The following is a 17,836-nucleotide window of genomic DNA, read 5'->3' on the forward strand; positions in this document are numbered from 1 at the left end:
TGGACTATATGTTGAAATCCTGCAGGACATAGATTTGGACCACTATGGAATTAAATGAGAATTGAGAAAAAAAAAAGGCATCAGAGAAAATGGCTCTATTTTTGAAGACCAAAGGAAAGCAACGTAGAGGGAGCTATGTGAAATGAAAAAGAAAAGTGTACATGCTTCCTTCTAAAACTCATAAAACACAAATTTCCCATTTAAATGAGCAAGAAAATAGGATAAAGTTCAACTCCTGTACAAAATTATTATTTTTTAAAATAAAAGGCTCTTGTATACAGTGAAGAGCCGAAACGTATGGTTAGATGTTTATATTCTATGCATTATGTATAAGTAGGTATTTAATAGGTATACCACATGGGATGTTATGGTAAAAATCATTAAAAACATCATCCTGTTTGTCTTTCCTCCAACCCCCAGTGCTGACCATGTCACCCTGAACGGAATCGTGTTGTTACAGGTGTCAGTGTCATTCGAGGACGTGACCGTGGACTTCAGCAGGGAGGAGTGGCAGCACTTGGACCCTGCTCAGAGGCGCCTGTACCAGGACGTGATGCTGGAGAACTACAGCCACCTCCTGTCGCTGGGTAAGCACGACCACCCTGCGAATCTGCGAGGAGCCCGTAATGGGTAAAGTTGGGTCCCCCAAATAAAATATGTCAAAATCCTCACCCCCAATACCTCTGAATGTGACCTTCTTCAGAAATAGAGTGTTTACAGAAGTAATCAAGCTAAGATGAAGTCATTCGGTAGACCCTAATCCAATCTACCTATGACTAATGTCCTTATAAAAAAGGAAAGTCTAGACCCAGAGTCACACAAACACAGAGGGAGGACAATGTGAAGACACACAAGAACAAGATGACCATGTGACTTATGTATGGTCTGATGCATGGACTGATGCATCTCTAGGACAAGAAATGCCTGAGGCCACGAGAAGCCAGGGGAGAGGCATGGAATAGTTCCTTCTCTAGCACCTTCAAAAAAAGCATGCCCCTACTGACACCTTGATTTTGGACTTCCGGCCTCTAGAACTGCAAGACAAGAAATTGACGTTGTTGGGGACCCCCCAGATTGTGGGACTTTGTTACAACAGCCCTAGGAAATTGAGTACAGCTTTCTGTACTGGGAAGTGGGGAGGCTGCTGTAACAAATACCTAAAAATAAAACATGGGAGCGGCTTTGGAATTGGGCAATGTAGAGAGGCTGGACACATTTTCAGGTGCTTGATAGAAAAAAAGTCTAGATTGCCTCAAAGAAACTGCAGGTAGAAATAGGAATGTTAAGGTGTTTTCAGTAAGGTCTCGGGTGGAAGTGAGGGATGTGTTATTGGAAACTAGTGGCAGGGTGACCCTCATTATAGAGTGGCAGTGAATTTGGCTGAATTTCGTCCTCTTGGGTGGAAAGTAGAACTCGTAAGTGATGAACTTGGATATTTAGCTGAGCAGATTTCTAAGCAAAGTGTTAAAGGCAAGGCTTGGTTTCTCCTCGATACTTATAAGTAAAATGCTGGAGGAATGAGAAAAATCGAAGAAGGAATGGGTAGTAAACAGGAACCAGAATGTGATGATTCGGAAGATTCTCAGCTCATCCAGATGGCAATACATGAGAAGGTGTACTCTGGAAAGAGCACCAAGGGTGTGGTTAAAAAGATTAAGAGTGTGATTTGTGGATCTAGCTATCTCAGAAGAAATGCTGCCAAGCTTGGGCTAAAGAGGACAGAGACAGGAAAAAAGGGAGGAAGACTGGGTATATGGGTGGCCTTGCCATCAGAAAGAAAACTGCTTCTGTTGGTCTTTACTAGCAGCTATTATTTTTTTAAGTATTTACCAGATAAGTAGCAACATCCTGGCTATCAAGGGCTATGTTCATTTGCTCAAGCAACAAAACCATATCTGGTGTAGCAGCTGCTGCTCTTGGAATCACCACCTGGTGAAGTTTATGATAATCCACTGTCATTTTCCAAGACCCGTCTGTCTTCTGCACAGTCCACATAGGCAAGTTGAATGAGGATGTGATGGGACCACCCCACGTCCTCCAAGTCCTTGATGGTGGCACTAAGCTCAGCGGTCCCTCCAGGAATGTAGTAGAGGCAGTACTAGGTACAGGTACAGGTAGAGGTACAGGTAGAGTACAGGTAGAGGCAGTTCTAGTGGCTCCCAGTTGGCATATCTCACCATAAAAGCCCTCACTCCATAGGTCAGGAGAGCAGTATGGGGATACTGCCAGTTGCTAAGGATGTGTGTTCCAATTATGCATTCCTGGACCAGAGAAATAACCACGGGGATGGGTTTGAGGACCCACTGAGCCCAACGTGTGTGACAGACCTGAGATAAAACTCCACTGATCACTTTTATAAGCCTCTGCTCTGTCTGGTGGGCCACAGCGATGTTCTGGGTCTCTTGGAATTAGTGTCAGTTCAGACCCAGTGTCCAGGAAATGTCTGCAAAGTCTCATTATTTTTTCCCCAGTGCACAGGCACCCTGGTAAAGGGCCATAGGTCCCTCTCGGGAAGGTTGGGAGAAAAATGAGTAGTATACATTTTTGGCAGTGCCTTGGGGTCCTTCCTCTAGGCACCCAGCTTCCGTTCATTCAAAAGGTTCTGACTATATAAACTGGGTTCAAGTCAGGGAATTGATTGAGGAGCCAGGACTCTGTGTTTTGATGTGTCAGGTTAGACTTCCGTTCACTTGTCCTAGACCTCTTCTCCTTATGTACAGACCAAGTAAGAATTTACTAGATCGCCTGTTTATTTCTTTTCGAGGGATGTCATGATCAACTAGCCAACCGCATTGATCTCTATGAGTCAGACTATTGTGTTTTTTTTTTTCCTTTTTGTCTTTTTAGGGCCACACCTGTAGCATATGGAGGTTCCCAGGCTAGGGGTCCAATCAGAGCTACAGCTGCCAGCCTACACCACAGCCACAGCAACGCAGGATCCGAACTGTGTCTGCGACCTACACCACAGCTCACAGCAACAGCGGATCCTTAACCCACGGAGCGATGCCAGGGATCGAACCCAGATCCTCATGGATCCTAGTCGGGTTAATTACCACTGAGCCATGACAGGAACTCCTGAATTGGACTATTCTGATTACTGCCTTGACCCTGCTGTCCATACAGTCTGTGTCCACCTTGCATTTGGTAACTCGGTGTCTCCATTTGGCCACTGCCATCCCAGAACTCAGCTACTCCCATGGCATTTAGATTTCCAGTTGAGTGGCAGTAGTTCTCACTGAAGTTTCTGACCTACAGAGAAGAGTAATCACAGATTACTAGGGGCTCCCCCACAAATTTATTTGTCCCCGTCCTCATGACAGGTGTGTCTCTGGACCCTCCCAGTGTGAGCTGGCAGATCTTATGTGACAAAACCACTCTCACATTTCAATCTCCCTAAGCCTTTGGGTACCTTTCTCTATATACCTCCAAAGTAGTTCTGAGAGTCCCCTGGTAGCTCAGCAAGTAAGAATCCGGTGTTGTCATTGCTGTAGCTTGAGTTACTGCTGTGGCACAAGTTTGATCCCTGGCCCGGGAACTTTTATATGCTGAGGGCGCAGCCAAAAAAAAAAAAAAAAAAATCGCTTCTGGCATTTCAACTTCATGTAGTCTGGGCCACGTTTTGGTCCACTTTTCAGCCAACCAGCCAAGCAGGGGCTGCTGGAGCCCTTTCTAAGCCCTCAAGTGGCAATGGTAAATTCAGAATCTGCTTAGTGTACACGCATCAATAGTTTTGGGAGTTCCCATTGTGGCTCAGCAGGTTGAGAACCCAACACGGTGTCCATGAGGATGCAGGTTCAATCCCTGGCATTGCTGCAAGCTGCGGCATAGGTCATGGATGCGGCTCAGGTCTGGCATTGCTGTGGCTGTGGTGTAGGCTGGCAGCTGCAGCTCCGATTCGACCCCTAGCTGGGAACTTCCATATACTGCAGGTGCAACAGTAGGTAGATGGATGGATGGATGGATGGATGGATGGATAGATAGATAAAATGTAAAAAAAAAAAAAAATTGGCCTGATCCAAGTTTATGTTCTTTTCATTATCCTATACTCTTCATATCCATTTTCACACATATTTCCCAGATTTATGTCCATATCAATTGGACAAATCATGCAGGGGTTTTTTTTTTTGGAGTGTATCCCGCTTTCTCATGGATCAGACTCAGTCCTTCACTCTTTGGGCCTTGATGAGACTTAAGTCTAGTTACAGGTCCGGAAGCAAAGAAGGGTGATGGGCATAGGTCCTGGGGTTAGGACTCAGCAGTGCCTTCCAAGGCAAGTCCCTCAGGGGAGGCTGCTGCAGGCTCCTCGGGCAGAGTAGGGTTAATCTCAGTCAAGGGCAGAAGGGCTGCTGCTTCTGGCAATGATTCATCCAAAGTTCGAGGTTCCGTGTCCTCACGTGTTCTCATGTGTCCCCATTCCAATTTGCAGGATCCCATTCCTCCCTAGTCAATGCCCTCCTTTAACAGCAGACACCCTGAGAGGTCGGGAATTCAGTTTATTTGTAATTTAGCCACTCCCAGGATGAGACTCTGGGTGTGGTTTTCAGCAAGCTCAGCTCTGCAGCTACAGGAGCTAAGGGTTGCTCTCAGGACCAGACATAGAGATTTTCAGGTCATTTATGCAATGCTTGAGCTGGGAAATCAAAATCCCTGAGCTCGTCCTTTTCTTTGTCCAGTGCAATCAGAAGCAACTCGGCAATCTTATTATATCTGTATATTTGCCAGAAACTTTCAAAGGGTCAAGTACAGGATCATCCAAAATCTCACCTCTTCTAAGAATTTGATTAGGTGTATCCAATGTTGATATTTTTGCACTTCTCCATGATCATATGCCAGTGACTATTGATGTTCTCCTTACTACTGGAAATAGAGTAATTAGTTCTTCTTCTTCTTCTTCTTTCTTCTTTCTTCTTACGGCACTTGCAGCATGTGGAAGTTCCCAGACTAGGGGTTGAACCCGAGCTGCCACTGAAGCCTGCACCACAACCACAGCAACACTAGATCTGAGCCACGTCTGTGAGCTACGCTGCAGCTTGTGGCCACACTGGATCCTTAACCCACTGAGTGAGGCCAGGAATCGCACCTGCATCCTCATGGATACTAGTCAGATTCTTAACCTACTGAACCACAGTGGGAACTCCTGTTGGCGCTTTTGAATCTAATTAAAATAAGGTACCGATTCCAGAAATCTCATAAATAGTTCGGAAAACTCACCCTTAAGACGCTGTTCCTCTAGATCCACTTAGTATCAGAATCTATATTATGGTTCTCCAGGGAGATGGAACCAATAGGACATGGCTGTATACATATAGAGAGTATGAACATCCATGTGTGTGTGTGTGTGTGTGTGTGTGTGTGTGTACATAAATACAAGAGTGGGGGGAGAGATTTATTTTAAGGAATGGGCTTATGCAGTTGTGGGGATTGACAAGTCTGAAGGGCAGGCCAGCAAGCTGGAAATTCAGGTGAGTTGATGTCACAGCTTTTTTTTTTTTTTTTCTTTTTGGCCTTTTCTAGGGCCACTTCCCGCAGCATATGGATGTTCCCAGGCTAGGGGTCTAATCAGAGCTGTAGATGCCGGCCTATGCCAGAGCCACAGCAATGCGGGATCCGCAAGCCACATCTGTGACCCCAGCTCATGGCAATGCTGGATCCTTAACCCACTGAGCAAAGCCAGGGATTGAACCCGCAACCTCATGGTTCCTAGTTGGATTTGTTAACAACTGTGCCACGACAGGAACTCTGATGTCACGAGTCTGAAATCCACAGGGCAGGCCATGGACTGCAAACTAGGCAGGTTTCTATATAGTGGTCCTGAGGCAGAATTCCTTTTTCCATTACCCCTTCTTTGTTCCCTTTGCCCTCAGCAAGTACCTCAGCTGGTTGTGGTTCTTTACCTGGTGGGGTGACCCCAAACTTTATACCTCAAGGGTCCAGGCCATCAGCAGTCCTGCCTGATTGGGTTTTCGTGGTTTTCCATTGATTTTAATCACAGGGCACAATAGCTTGCCTTTGGAGATCTCCCATATTCTAGACCTGGCCCTTTTTTAACCTCCATTGTGATAAAGCAGTCCAGTGTCCCCTGGGTAGTCAGGGTCAGTCACCCCAGCCAGCACAGCATCTCCCTTTTTTGCCTTTTGATTCAGAGGCACAAGGAGACCAAGATGCTCAGGGGGCAGATTAACTTCCAGTTCAACGGAATCACTGTTGTGTCTCTTGGTGGAAGCATTCCTTCCTTTGGAACTAAGACATCTAGGACAGCAGAGCATAATAAGGTTGCCAGAACAGGAGGCAACATTTTTGTTGATGAGTCACTAAGGATAATAGTCTCCACGTGTTTGTGTTTTTTGCAGTTTTTTTCTTGTTGTTGATTTCCAGTCGTATAGCGTTGTGGTCAGAAAAGATGCTTGATATGATTTCAATTTTCTTAAAGTTACTGGGGTTGGATTTGTAGCCCAGGATATGATCAATCTTAGAGAATGTTCCATGTGCACTTGAGAAGAATGTGTATTCTGTTGCTTTTGGATGAAATGTCCTATAAATATCTATTAAGTCCATCTGGTTTAATGCTTCATTCAGGGCCTGTGTTTCCTTATTGATTTTCTGTCTGGTTGATCTGTCCATTGCTGTAAGTGGGGTGTTAAAGTCCCCCACTATGATTGTGTTATTGTCAATTTCTCTTTTGAAGGTTGTTAGCAGTTGCCTTATATATTGTGGTGAACCTGTGTTGGGTGCGTAGATATTTTAAATTGTTATATCATCTTCTTGGATTGATCCTTTGATCATTATGTAACGTCCTTCTTTGTCCCTTAAAATATTCTTCATTTTAAAGTCTATTTTGTCTGATAGGAGTATTGCTACTCCAGCTTTCTTTTGATCCCTGTTTGCATGAAATATTTTCTTCCATCCTCTCCCTTTCAATTTGTATGTGTCCCTAGAAGTGAAGTGGGTCTCTTGAAGACAGCATATATATGGGTCTTGTTTTTGTATCCATTCAGCCAGTTTATGTCTTTTGGCTGGGGCGTTTAGTCCATTCACATTTAAGGTAATTATTGATATGTATGTTCTTATTGCCATTTCATTAATTACTTTGGATTTGTTTTTGCCGTTCTTTTTCCTTTCCTTCTTCTCTTGTTCTTTTCTACCTATAGAAGTTCCTTTAGTATTTGTTGTAAGGCTGGTTTAGTGTTGCTGAATTCTCTCAGCTTCTGCTTATCTGTGAAGGTTTTGATTTCTCCTTCAAATCTGAAGGAGAACCTTGCTGGATAGAGTAATCTTGGTGGGAGGTTTTTTCCTTTCATCACGTTGAGTATATCATGCCACTCCCTTCTGGCCTGCAGAGTTTCTGTTGAAAAATCTGCTGATAGCCTTATCAGGATTCCCTTGTATGTTATTTGTTTCTTTTCCCTAGCTGCTTTCAAGATTTTCTCTTTGTCTTTAATTTTGGTCAGTTTGATTAATATGTGTCTCGGTGTATTCCTCCTTGGGTTTATTTTATATGGTACTCGTTGTGCTTCCTGGATTTGAGTGAGTGGTTCCTTTCCCATGTGAGGGAAGTTTTCGGCTATTATCTCTTGGAATATGTTTTCTGTCCCCTTCTCTCTCTCTTCTCCTTCTGGCACCCCTATAATACGGATGTTGGTGCATTTCACATTGTCCCAGAGTTCTCTGAGACTCTCTTCATTTGTTTTCAATCTTTTTTCTCTTTTCTGTTCTGCATCTGTAATTTCCACTAATCTGTCCTCCACCTCGCTTATTCGTTCTTCTGCCTCCTGTATTCTGCTGTTAGCTGCCTCTAGTGAATTTTTTATTTCAGTTATTGTATTTTGCATCTCTTCTTGTTTAAGTTTTATATCTTGTATCTCTTTGCTCAGTGTTTCCTGTAAGTTATCCATCTTTGCCTCCAGTTTATTTCCAATGTCTTGCATCATCTTCAGCATCAACAATCTAAAGTCTTTTTCCTGGGGGCTGAGAATCTCCTCATGGCTTAGCTGTTTTTCTGGGGTTTTTCCTTTCTCCCTCATCTGAGTTATAGTCCTCTGTCTTTTCATTTTTATAGGTTTTTGGTGTGGTGACCTTCTTACAGATAATAGAGTTGTAGCCTCTCTTACTTCTGGTGTCTGCCCCCCTTGTGGCTGAAGTCAGTGTGGGGGCTTGGTGTAGGCTTCCTGATGGGAGGGGCTGATGCCTGCCCCCTGGTAGGTGGAGCTGATTCTAATCCCTCTGGTGGGTGGGGCTTAGTCTCTGGATGGGATTAGAGGCATCTGTGTGCCTGAGGGGTCTTTAGGGAGCCTGTTTACTGAGGGGTGGGGCTGAGATCCCACCTAGGTTGTTGTTTGCCCTGGGGCCTCTCAGGAGCTGACTGTCAGGTGGGGCCAGATTTTCCCAAAATGGCCACCTCCAGTGAAAGGCACTGCTGCTGAATATTCCCAAGAGCTTTGCTTTCAATGTCCTTCCTTCACAACAAGCCACATTCACCCCTGTTTTCCCAGGATGTCCTCCAAGAACTGCAGTCAGGTTTGACCCAGATTCCCTTGGAGACTTTGCTTTGCCCTGGGACCCAGTGCATGTGAAAGTCTGTGTGCGCCTTTTAAGAGTGGGGTCTCCCTTTCCCCCAGTCCCATGGAGCTCTTGCGCACAAGCCCCACTGGCCTTCAATGCCAGATGCTCCGGGGCTCTTTCTCCTAGTGCCAGATCCCCGCACGTGAGGGTTTGATGTGGGGCTCCGAACTCTCACTCCTGTAGGTGAGTCTCTGTGAACCAGTTAGTTTCCAGTCTGTAGAGCTTCCCACCCAGGAGGTATGGGGTTGTTTATATCACAAAATCGCCCCTCCTACCTCTTGATGTGGCCTCCTCTTTTTCTTCTGGAGTAGGGTATCTTTTTTAAGGTTTCCAGTCCATTTTGGTGGAGATTGCTCAGTCTTTAGTTGTGAATTTTGTTGTTTTTAGGAGAGAAGTTGAGCTCCAGTCCTTCTATTCCGCCATCTTAATCCCGTCCTCCAAGGGATAATAATAGTAAGTGGTGCCACACCTGGCCCAGGGCCAAGGGGGTGGGGCTACCACCCTGATAGGCTTAGAGGACAGACCATTGAACCAAGGAGAATTATTGTCAAGCCTTAAGTCGAATGGAATTTACCCTGGTAGATTTCAGACTTGCTTGAGACCTGCCATCCCCCCCCCCTTTTTTTTTTCGGTTTTTAAAAAATTGTTGTTTTTTCAGAGTTCCTTTTGTGGCTCAGCAAGTTAAGAACCCAGCTAGTATTCATGAGGATTTGGCTTTGATCCCTGGCCTTGCTCAGTGGGTTAAGGATCAGGCATTGCCGCAAGATGCAGCATAGGTCACAGATGCGGCTCAGATCAGGAGCCTGCATTTGCTGTGGCTGTGGTGTAGGCCGGCAGCTGCAGGTCCTATTCGACCCCTAGCCCAGGAACTTTTAATATGCTGCACGTGTGGGCCTAAATAAAATAAAATAATTTTTCTTTTTTTAATTAAAATATAGTCGATTCACAGTGTTGTGTTAATTTCTGCAGTAGGGCATAGTGACCCAGTCATACATATATATACATTCTCTTTCTCATACTATCTTCCATCATGTTCTGCCATCCTTGTTTAAATTCTGATTTCTCCCTTTTGGAATGGGTGTATCTATCCTATGCCTGTCCCACTATTGTAATTTGGAAGCAGGTAACTTGTCTGCCTTCACAGGTTTACATGAGAGGAATTTTGTCCCAAAATGACTCATACTCAACTCTCACCCATAAGATTTGGATGATTTAGATGATGAGATTTGAGACTTTGAGTTGATGTTTGTTTTTTTGTTTTTGTTTTTTTTTCCCCTTTTTACGGCTGCACCTGAAGCATATGGAAGTCCCAGGCTAGAGACTGAATTAGAGCTGCAGCTGCCAGCCTACGCCACAGCCACAGCCACAGCCACAGCAGTGCAAGATCTGAGTCGCGTCTTCGACCTACACCAAAGCACATGGCGATGCTGGATCCTTAACTCATTGAGCAAGGCCAGGGATCAAACCCACATCCTCGCTATGTCGGGTTCTTAACCCACTTAGCCACAATGGGAACTCCCAAGTTGATGTTTAGATGAGATTTTAGACCTAAGAGTTGATTCTGGGATGATTAAGACTTTGGGGGATATTGGGAAGAGATTAGTGTATTTTACACATGGAAAGGACATGAATTTGGGGGGTTGGTCAGAGGGCAGGCTCTTATGGGTTGAAATTGTGTTCCCTCAAAAAAAAAAAAGATACGTGGATATCTTAGCCCCCAGTACCTCAGAATGTGGCCTTATTTGCAAGTAGTGTCTTTATATAGGTGATCAAGTTAAAATGGGGTCATTGGAGGCATGCCCTAATATGAGTGGTATCCGTATAAAAAAAGGGAAATTTGGGCATAGAAATAGGCACACATGGAGGGAAGACCATAAGAAGTTACACAGGGAGAAGCAGCCTTGAGACAGGATCAAAATGCATCTACAAGCCAAGGAACACCCAAGATTCGGGGCAAATGCCAGAAGTTAAATGATACAAGGAAGGATTCTCCCCTGCTAACACCTTGATTTCAGATTTCTATCCTCCAAAAATATGAAACGATACATTTTTATTATTTTAAGCCACCCAGTTTTCGGTACTTAGCTATAACAGCCTAGGGAATTACTGCAGAACCTCAGCGAGGCTGTTTCCATCCTCAGCTAACACCTTGATTTCAGATTTCTATCCTCCAAAAATATGAAATGATACATTTTTATTATTTTAAGCCACCCAGTTTTCGGTACTTAGCTATAACAGCCTAGGGAATTACTGCAGAACCTCAGCGAGGCTGTTTCCATCCTCAGCTGCTAGGGCTCTGGGGACATGTCAAGTGTGTGATGGCGTCATCCTTGATTGGTCTGAGATTCTCCAGTCCCTTCATCTTTGTGCTTGTTACTCTTTTCCCAATGAAATGTGGTGACTTTTCCAAAGACTACATGGGAAACAATAGAAGACAGAAACAGACTCACAGACTTTGAAAAACCATGTGGTGACCAAAGGGGACAGGTTGCGGGGGGGAGGATAGATTGGGGGTTTGGGATTGGCATGTGCACACTGAGGTATATGGAGTGATTGGCCAACGGGGACCTGCTATATAGCACAGGGACCTCTACCCAGTATTCTGTGATCATCTATGTGGGAAAAGAATCTGAGAGAGAATGGATATGTGTGTGTGTGTGACTGGGTCACTTTGTTGTACAGCAGAAATTATCACAGCCTTGTAAATTATACTTCAATAAAACTTAAAAAAATGAATGGAAAGCCATTAACTGGACCCCGTTTTCTATCATTTCCTGTTAACAGGGTATGAAATTCCCAAACCAGAGGTCATCTTGAAGTTGGAGCAAGGAGAGGAGCCTTGGATGTTGGAGAGAGATACCCCACATCGGCGCTGTTCAGGTGAGCAAGTGTGATTCAGGCAGAAGGGAGACCTGGAAATACTTGAGGCCAATATCTTTAAAGTGCCATGATTTCTACGCTTCTTGAAGGTTCAAAACTTTAGAAACTGCTTGAAATAGGTAACATTGGCCTCTCTGGTACCAAATTGTTCTCTCCCTTTATTCTCCTTACTGTTATCCCCTGTCTTCTTTGCTTGGCTTTCCTCCAAAAGAATTGCTCTAATACCTATACTCTGGGTCATATGCCAGGCTTCCTCACTACAGGTCTGGCTTTCTTGGTTATTCTGTTCCTTCCATCGCATTTTTATGCTTAAGGACTGAGACTAGTATGGGGCCTTAGATTCTTATTCTATACATTCAGGTTTCCATGGATTTTCCTTCTTTGGAGATCAGTTGGTTGCCTCAGTCCTATTCTCTCTGGTGCTCTTTCATCTTCTTCTCCCTCTGGTTTTCATCTTCTCACTCTAAGATACCAATAAACTGTCATCTACAACTAGCCTCACCTCCTTTTCTTTTTGTAGGTATTGCCTTCAGATTTCTTACTTCGCTCTACCTCCCTTATCTTCACACCTCTCTCCCATCTTCTGACTTTATGGTCACTGTCACCTAGCATTTTTTTTAAATCAACTTTATTTTTATTTATTTATTTTTGCTTTTTAGGGCCGTACCTGTGTCACATGGAGGTTCTCAGGCTAGGGCTCAAATCAGAGCTATGGCTGCCGGCCTACACCACAGCCACAGCAACACCAGATCCAAGCCGTGTCTGAGACCTACACTATAGCTCATAGCAATGCTGGATCCTTAAGCTGCTGAGGGAGGCCAGGGATTGAACCCACAACCTCATGGTTCCTAGTTGGATTCGTTTCTGCTGCACCACGATGGGAATTCCTAAATATCAGCTTTTTTAAGGTGTGATTTACATACCATAAAATGTATCCATTTTAAGAGTACAGTTTGGTGAATTTTGGCAAAGGTGCACACTTGTATAATCACCCCAATCATGATATATTACATTCCATCACACAAAAATGCACCTTTATGCTCTTTGTAGTTAATACCCACCACCACTTTGGCCCCAGGCCACCATTGAGATGCTTTTTGTCTTTATATATATTTATATATATATATATATCTCCAATATTTTGTTCCAGTCAGTTCCTTGCAATTTTTCTTTTCTTACTGGTACCTATCAAAGGACAAATGTTTTAATTTTGATGGAGTCTAATTTATCATCTTTTTAAAAAGTTTAATATTTTAGTACTTTTGTGGTCTAAGAAATCTTTGCCTACTACAAGGTCACAAAGATTTTCTCATATTTTCTTCTGTAAGTTTTACTATTTTAGCATTTTCAGTTTAGGTCTGCAATCCATTTTGTGTGTTTAATGTAAGGATTGATGTTCATTGTTTTCAATATAATATTCAGTTGTTCCAGAATCATTTGTGGAAGAGACTTTTTCCCCACTGAATTTCCTAAGGTAGGCACATTTATTAAAATCATTTGATTTTAATAAATGTGAACCTATTTCTGGACTCTCTCTTCTGTTCAATTGTCCTGTATGTCTTCCTGTTTTAAAATGAAATTATTCAGGTATGGTGAGGCAAACAGATCCAGAGACAATTGCCATTGAAAATAATTTTTAACCTAGAGATTATCATATTAAGTAAGCCAGACAGAGACAGGCAGATATCAGATATCATTTATATGTGGAATCTAATAAAAATGATACACAAGAACTCATTTGTAAAACAGAAGTAAACTCAAAGATTTTGAAATCAAATTTAGGATTACCAAAGCTGAAACCATGGGGCAGAGGGGAGGGATCTGTTGGGAGGATGGGATTAACGTATACACACTATTATATATAAAATAGATAACTAACAAGGACCTACTGTATAGTGAAGGGAGGTCTACTCAAGGTTTTTTTTTTCTCTTTACAGCCACACCTGCAGCATATGGAAGCTCCCAGGCTAGGGGTCAAATTAGAGCCTCAGCTGCTAGTCTACGCCACAGCCACAGCAGTACCATATCCTATGCCTGCAGCTTGTGGCAATGCTGGATCATTCACCCACTGAGCAAGGCCAGGAATTGAACCCACAACCTCATAGACACTATGTCGGGTTCTTAAGCCACTGAGCCTCAATGTTCTTTAATAATGTATGGTGGGGGGGGAGAGAGTGGATATACGTATATGTATAACTGATTCACTTTGTTGTAAACATGACACTAAGACAGCACTGTAAATCAACTCTACCCCAATAAAAATTTTAAAAAGAAATACATATATTTTAAAAGGAATATAAAAAAGAAAATAGTTTGTAACTCCCAGTCCCAAGAGGAGGAGGCATTCCACACCACTCAGGGTCACACCAGGGAACACCAGGATCAATCAGGAGGTAGAGGTTGTAAGGGGAAAGCATGGGCAAGACCCTTGAGATTTTCAGGGGTAAGAATGGGTGACACAGAGTAAGCAGGTGGGGGAGGTTTAGAATTAGCTAGTTTGAGTAGTTTCAGTGGGCTCTGGGGTGTAAGGACTGTCCTTAGTTGCCAGGTATCTGGCCCTGAGGTGATTAGGGCAGGAGTCTAGTGGCTCAATCTGTGAGATCTTGATAAAGAGATAGTTGGTGGATATGGGCTCTGGATTGGTTGGTTTGCATATGAAAGGTATACTTACAAGGAAGTCATTTGCTGTCTCTAGGAAGAAAATAACTCGCCCTGAGAAGGGCAGTCTCTCCAGGATCCATCAGCAAGGCACCAGATGCCAGAGCATCAAGAATACATAAAATACTACCATATGACCCAGCAATCCCACTCTTGGGCATATATCCAGACAGAACTTGTCTTGAAAAATACACATTCACCTGTATGTTCATTGCAGCACTATTCACAACAACCAAGACATGGAAACAACCTAGATGTCCATCCACAGATGAATGGATTTAAGAAGACGGATTAAGGGAGTTCCTGTCGTGGCACAGTGGTTAACGAATCCGACTAGGAACCATGAGGTTGCGGGTTTGATCCCTGCCCTTGCTCAGTGGGTTAACGATCCGGCATTGCCGTGAGCTATGGTGTAGGTTGCAGATGCAGCTTGGATCCCGAGTTGCTGTGGCTCTGATGTAGGCTGGCAGCTACAACTCCGATTAGACCCCTAGCCTGGGAACCTCCATATGCCACGGGAGTGGCCCAAGAAATGGCAAAAAGACAAAAAAAAAAAAAAAGGAAGATGGATTAAGATATGTACACAATGGAATACTACTCAGCCATAAAAAAGAACCAAATAATCCCGTTTGAAGCAACATGAATAGAACTAGAGACTCTCATAGTAAGTGAAGTAAGTCAGAAAGAGAAAGACAAATACCGTATGATGGCATTTATATCTGGAATCCTATATAGGGCACAAATGAACCTTTCAACAGAAAAGGAACTCAAGGACTTGGAGAATAGACTTGTGATTGCCAAGGAGGAGGGGGAGGGAATGGGATGGCCTGGGAGTTTGGGGTTAATAGGTGCAAACTGTTGCATTTGGAGTGGATAATCAATGAGATCCTGCTGTATAGCACTGGGAACTATGTCTAGTCACTTATGATAGAACATGATGGAGGATAGGGTGAGAAAAAGAATATATACATGTATGACTGGCTCACTTTGCTGTACAGTAGAAATTGACAGAACACTGTAAATCAACTATAATGGAAAAATAAAAATCATATAAAAATAAAATTACATATCCCAATTAAAAAAAATTACACAAAATAAGAAAATATAGTTAATACACTGTCCTTTTGGCAAACCCATAATTTTTTACAATAGCTTTTATAGTGAGCCTCAAAATCAGGTAGGGTAATTTCTCCAACTTGCCTTTATTCTAAAAATGACTTTGGGAGTTCCCGTCGTGGCGCAGTGGTTAACGAATCCGACTAGGAACCATGAGGTTGCGGGTTCGGTCCCTGCCCTTGCTCAGTGGGTTAACGATCTGGCGTTGCCGTGAGCTGTGGTGTAGGTTGCAGACACGGCTCGGATCCTGCGTTGCTGTGGCTCTGGCGTAGGCCAGCGGCTCCAGCTCCGATTCGACCCCTAGCCTGGGAACCTCCATATGCCGCGGGAGCGGCCCAAGAAATAGCAGCAACAACAACAACAAAAGACAAAAAAAAAGACAAAAAAAAAAAAATGACTTTGGCTCTCCTAGGTCATTTGCATATCATATACATTTTATAATTACAGTTTGTAATTTAAAAAAATTGTAATTATAAAACTGTAATTATAAAATGTATATGTTATGTGCTGTACAGTAGGATCTCATTGCTTATCCACTCCAAATGCAACAGTTTGCATCTATTAACCCTAGACTCCCAGTCCATCCTGCTCCCTCCCCCTCCCCCTTGGCAACCACAAGTCTGTTCTGCAAGTCCATGAGTTTCTTTTCTGTGGAAAGGTTCATTTGTGCCATATATTAGATTCTAGATATAAGTGATATCATATAGTAATTGTCTTTCTCCTGACTTCACTTAGTATGAGAGTCTCTAGTTCCATCCATGTTGCTGCAAATGGGAATATTTTGTTCTTTTTATGGCTGAGTAGTATTCCACTATGTATATGTACTACATATTCTTAATCCATTCATCTGTGGATGGACATTTGTTTCCATGTCTTGGCTGCAATGAACATACAGGTGCATGTTTCTTTTTCAAGGAAGGTTTGTCTGTATATATGCCCAAGAGTGGGATTGCTGGGTCATATGGTAGTTCTATGTATAGTTCTCTAAGGTACCTCCATAGTGTTCTCCATAGTGGTTGTACCAGCTTACATTCCCACCAACAGTGTAGGAGGGTTCCCTTTTCTCCACAACCCCTCCAGCACTTGTTATTTGTGGACTTCTTAATGATGGCCATTCTGCCTGGTGAGAGGTGGTACCTCATAGTAGTTTTGATTTGCATTTCTCTAATAATCAGGGATGTTGAGCATTTTTTCATGTGCTTGTTGGCCATCTGTATATCTTCCTTGGAGAAATGTCTATTCAGGTCTTTTGCCCATTTTTCAACTAGGATGTTGGTTTTTTTGCTGTTGAGTTGTATAAGTTGTTTGTATATTTTAGAGATTAAGCCCTTGTCAGTGGCATCATTTGAAACTATTTTCTCCCATTCTGTGAGTTGTCTTTTTGTTTTCTTTTTGGTTTCCCTTGCTGTGTAAAAGCTTGTCAGTTTGATTAGGTTCCATTGGTTTATTTTTGCTTTTATTTCTTTTGCTTTAGGAGACTATCTTGAGGTGTTTTTTAATTTCCTTTTTGATTTCCTCATTGACCCATTGGTTTTTCAGTAGCATGTTCTTTAGTCTCCATATTGTCAATTTTTCATCATTTCTTTTCCTGTGGTTGATTTCTAGTTTCATGCCATTGTGGTCAGAGAAGATACTTGAAATAATTTTCTGTACTCTTAAAATTTTTGAGGTTAGTTTTGTGCCCCAGTATGTGTTCAATCCTTGAGAATGTTCCATGTGCCCTTGAGAAGAATGTATATTCTGATTTTTTTGGTTATAATGTCCTGGAAATGTCAATGAAGTCGAACTTTTCTACATTGTCATTTAGGATCTCTGTTGCCTTATTGAATTCCTATCTAGAGGATCTGTCCATTGATATGAGTGGGGTGTTAAAGTCTCCTACTATGATTATATTCCCATCAATTTCTCCTTTTATATGTCTCTTCGTATTTGTTCTCTGTATCTGGGTGCTCCTTTATTAGGGGCATATATATTGATGATTGTATTATCCTCTTCTTGAAAGGATCCTTTTATCATTAAATAGTGTCCTTCTTTGTCTTTCCTTTTTTTCTTTTTTTTTCTTTTTAGGGCCACACCTGCAGCATATGGAAGGTCCCAGGCTAGGGATCTAATCAGAGCTACAGCTGCTGACCTGCACCACAGCCACAACAATACCTGATCCAAGCTGCATCTGCAACCTACACTGCAGCTCACAGTAATGGCGGATCCCCAACCCACCAAGTGAGGCCAGGGATTGAACCCACATCCTCATGGATCCTAGTCGGGATAGTTAACTGCTGAGCCACGATGGGAACTCCTTCTTTATCTTTCTTTATGGCCATCATTTTAATGTTTATTTTATTTGATATGAGTATTGCAACTTCTGCCTTCCCGTCTTGTCCATCAGCATGAAATGTCTTTTCCCATCCCCCCACTTTTAATCATAGGTGTCCTTTGTCCTAAGGTGAGTCTCTTGTAGACAGCATCTTGTAGGCTTTTGCTTTTTTATCCAATCTGCCACTCTGTGTCCTTTGATTGGAGCATTCAGTCCATTGACCTTTAAGGTGATTATTGATAGATATGTAGTTATTGCCATTTTAAACCTTGTTTTCCAGTTGATTCTGTTTCTACTTTGTTCCTTTCT

General features: G+C 42.8%; 1 protein-coding gene across 7 annotated transcripts in view; it reads left to right on the forward strand.

The window, feature by feature from the left end:
* Window positions 1–17,836, forward strand: part of ZNF81 (zinc finger protein 81) — a 117,054-nt gene that overhangs the window by 86,184 nt on the left and 13,034 nt on the right. For all 7 annotated transcript variants that reach the window (XM_085007798.1, XM_021080394.2, XM_085007799.1 and 4 more), the window contains 2 exons: window positions 461–587; window positions 11,344–11,439. In XM_085007798.1, coding sequence (XP_084863924.1) covers window positions 461–587; window positions 11,344–11,439 — 223 coding nt within the window. The remainder of the gene's footprint in view (window positions 1–460; window positions 588–11,343; window positions 11,440–17,836) is intronic.

This window comes from Sus scrofa, chromosome X (assembly GCF_054392235.1).
Source record: "Sus scrofa isolate SSC_HxYL_T2T_F1_AM1 chromosome X, Sscrofa_HxYL_maternal_Yorkshire_Landrace_v2.0, whole genome shotgun sequence".
In the NCBI taxonomy this organism is placed as follows: Eukaryota; Metazoa; Chordata; class Mammalia; order Artiodactyla; family Suidae; genus Sus; species Sus scrofa.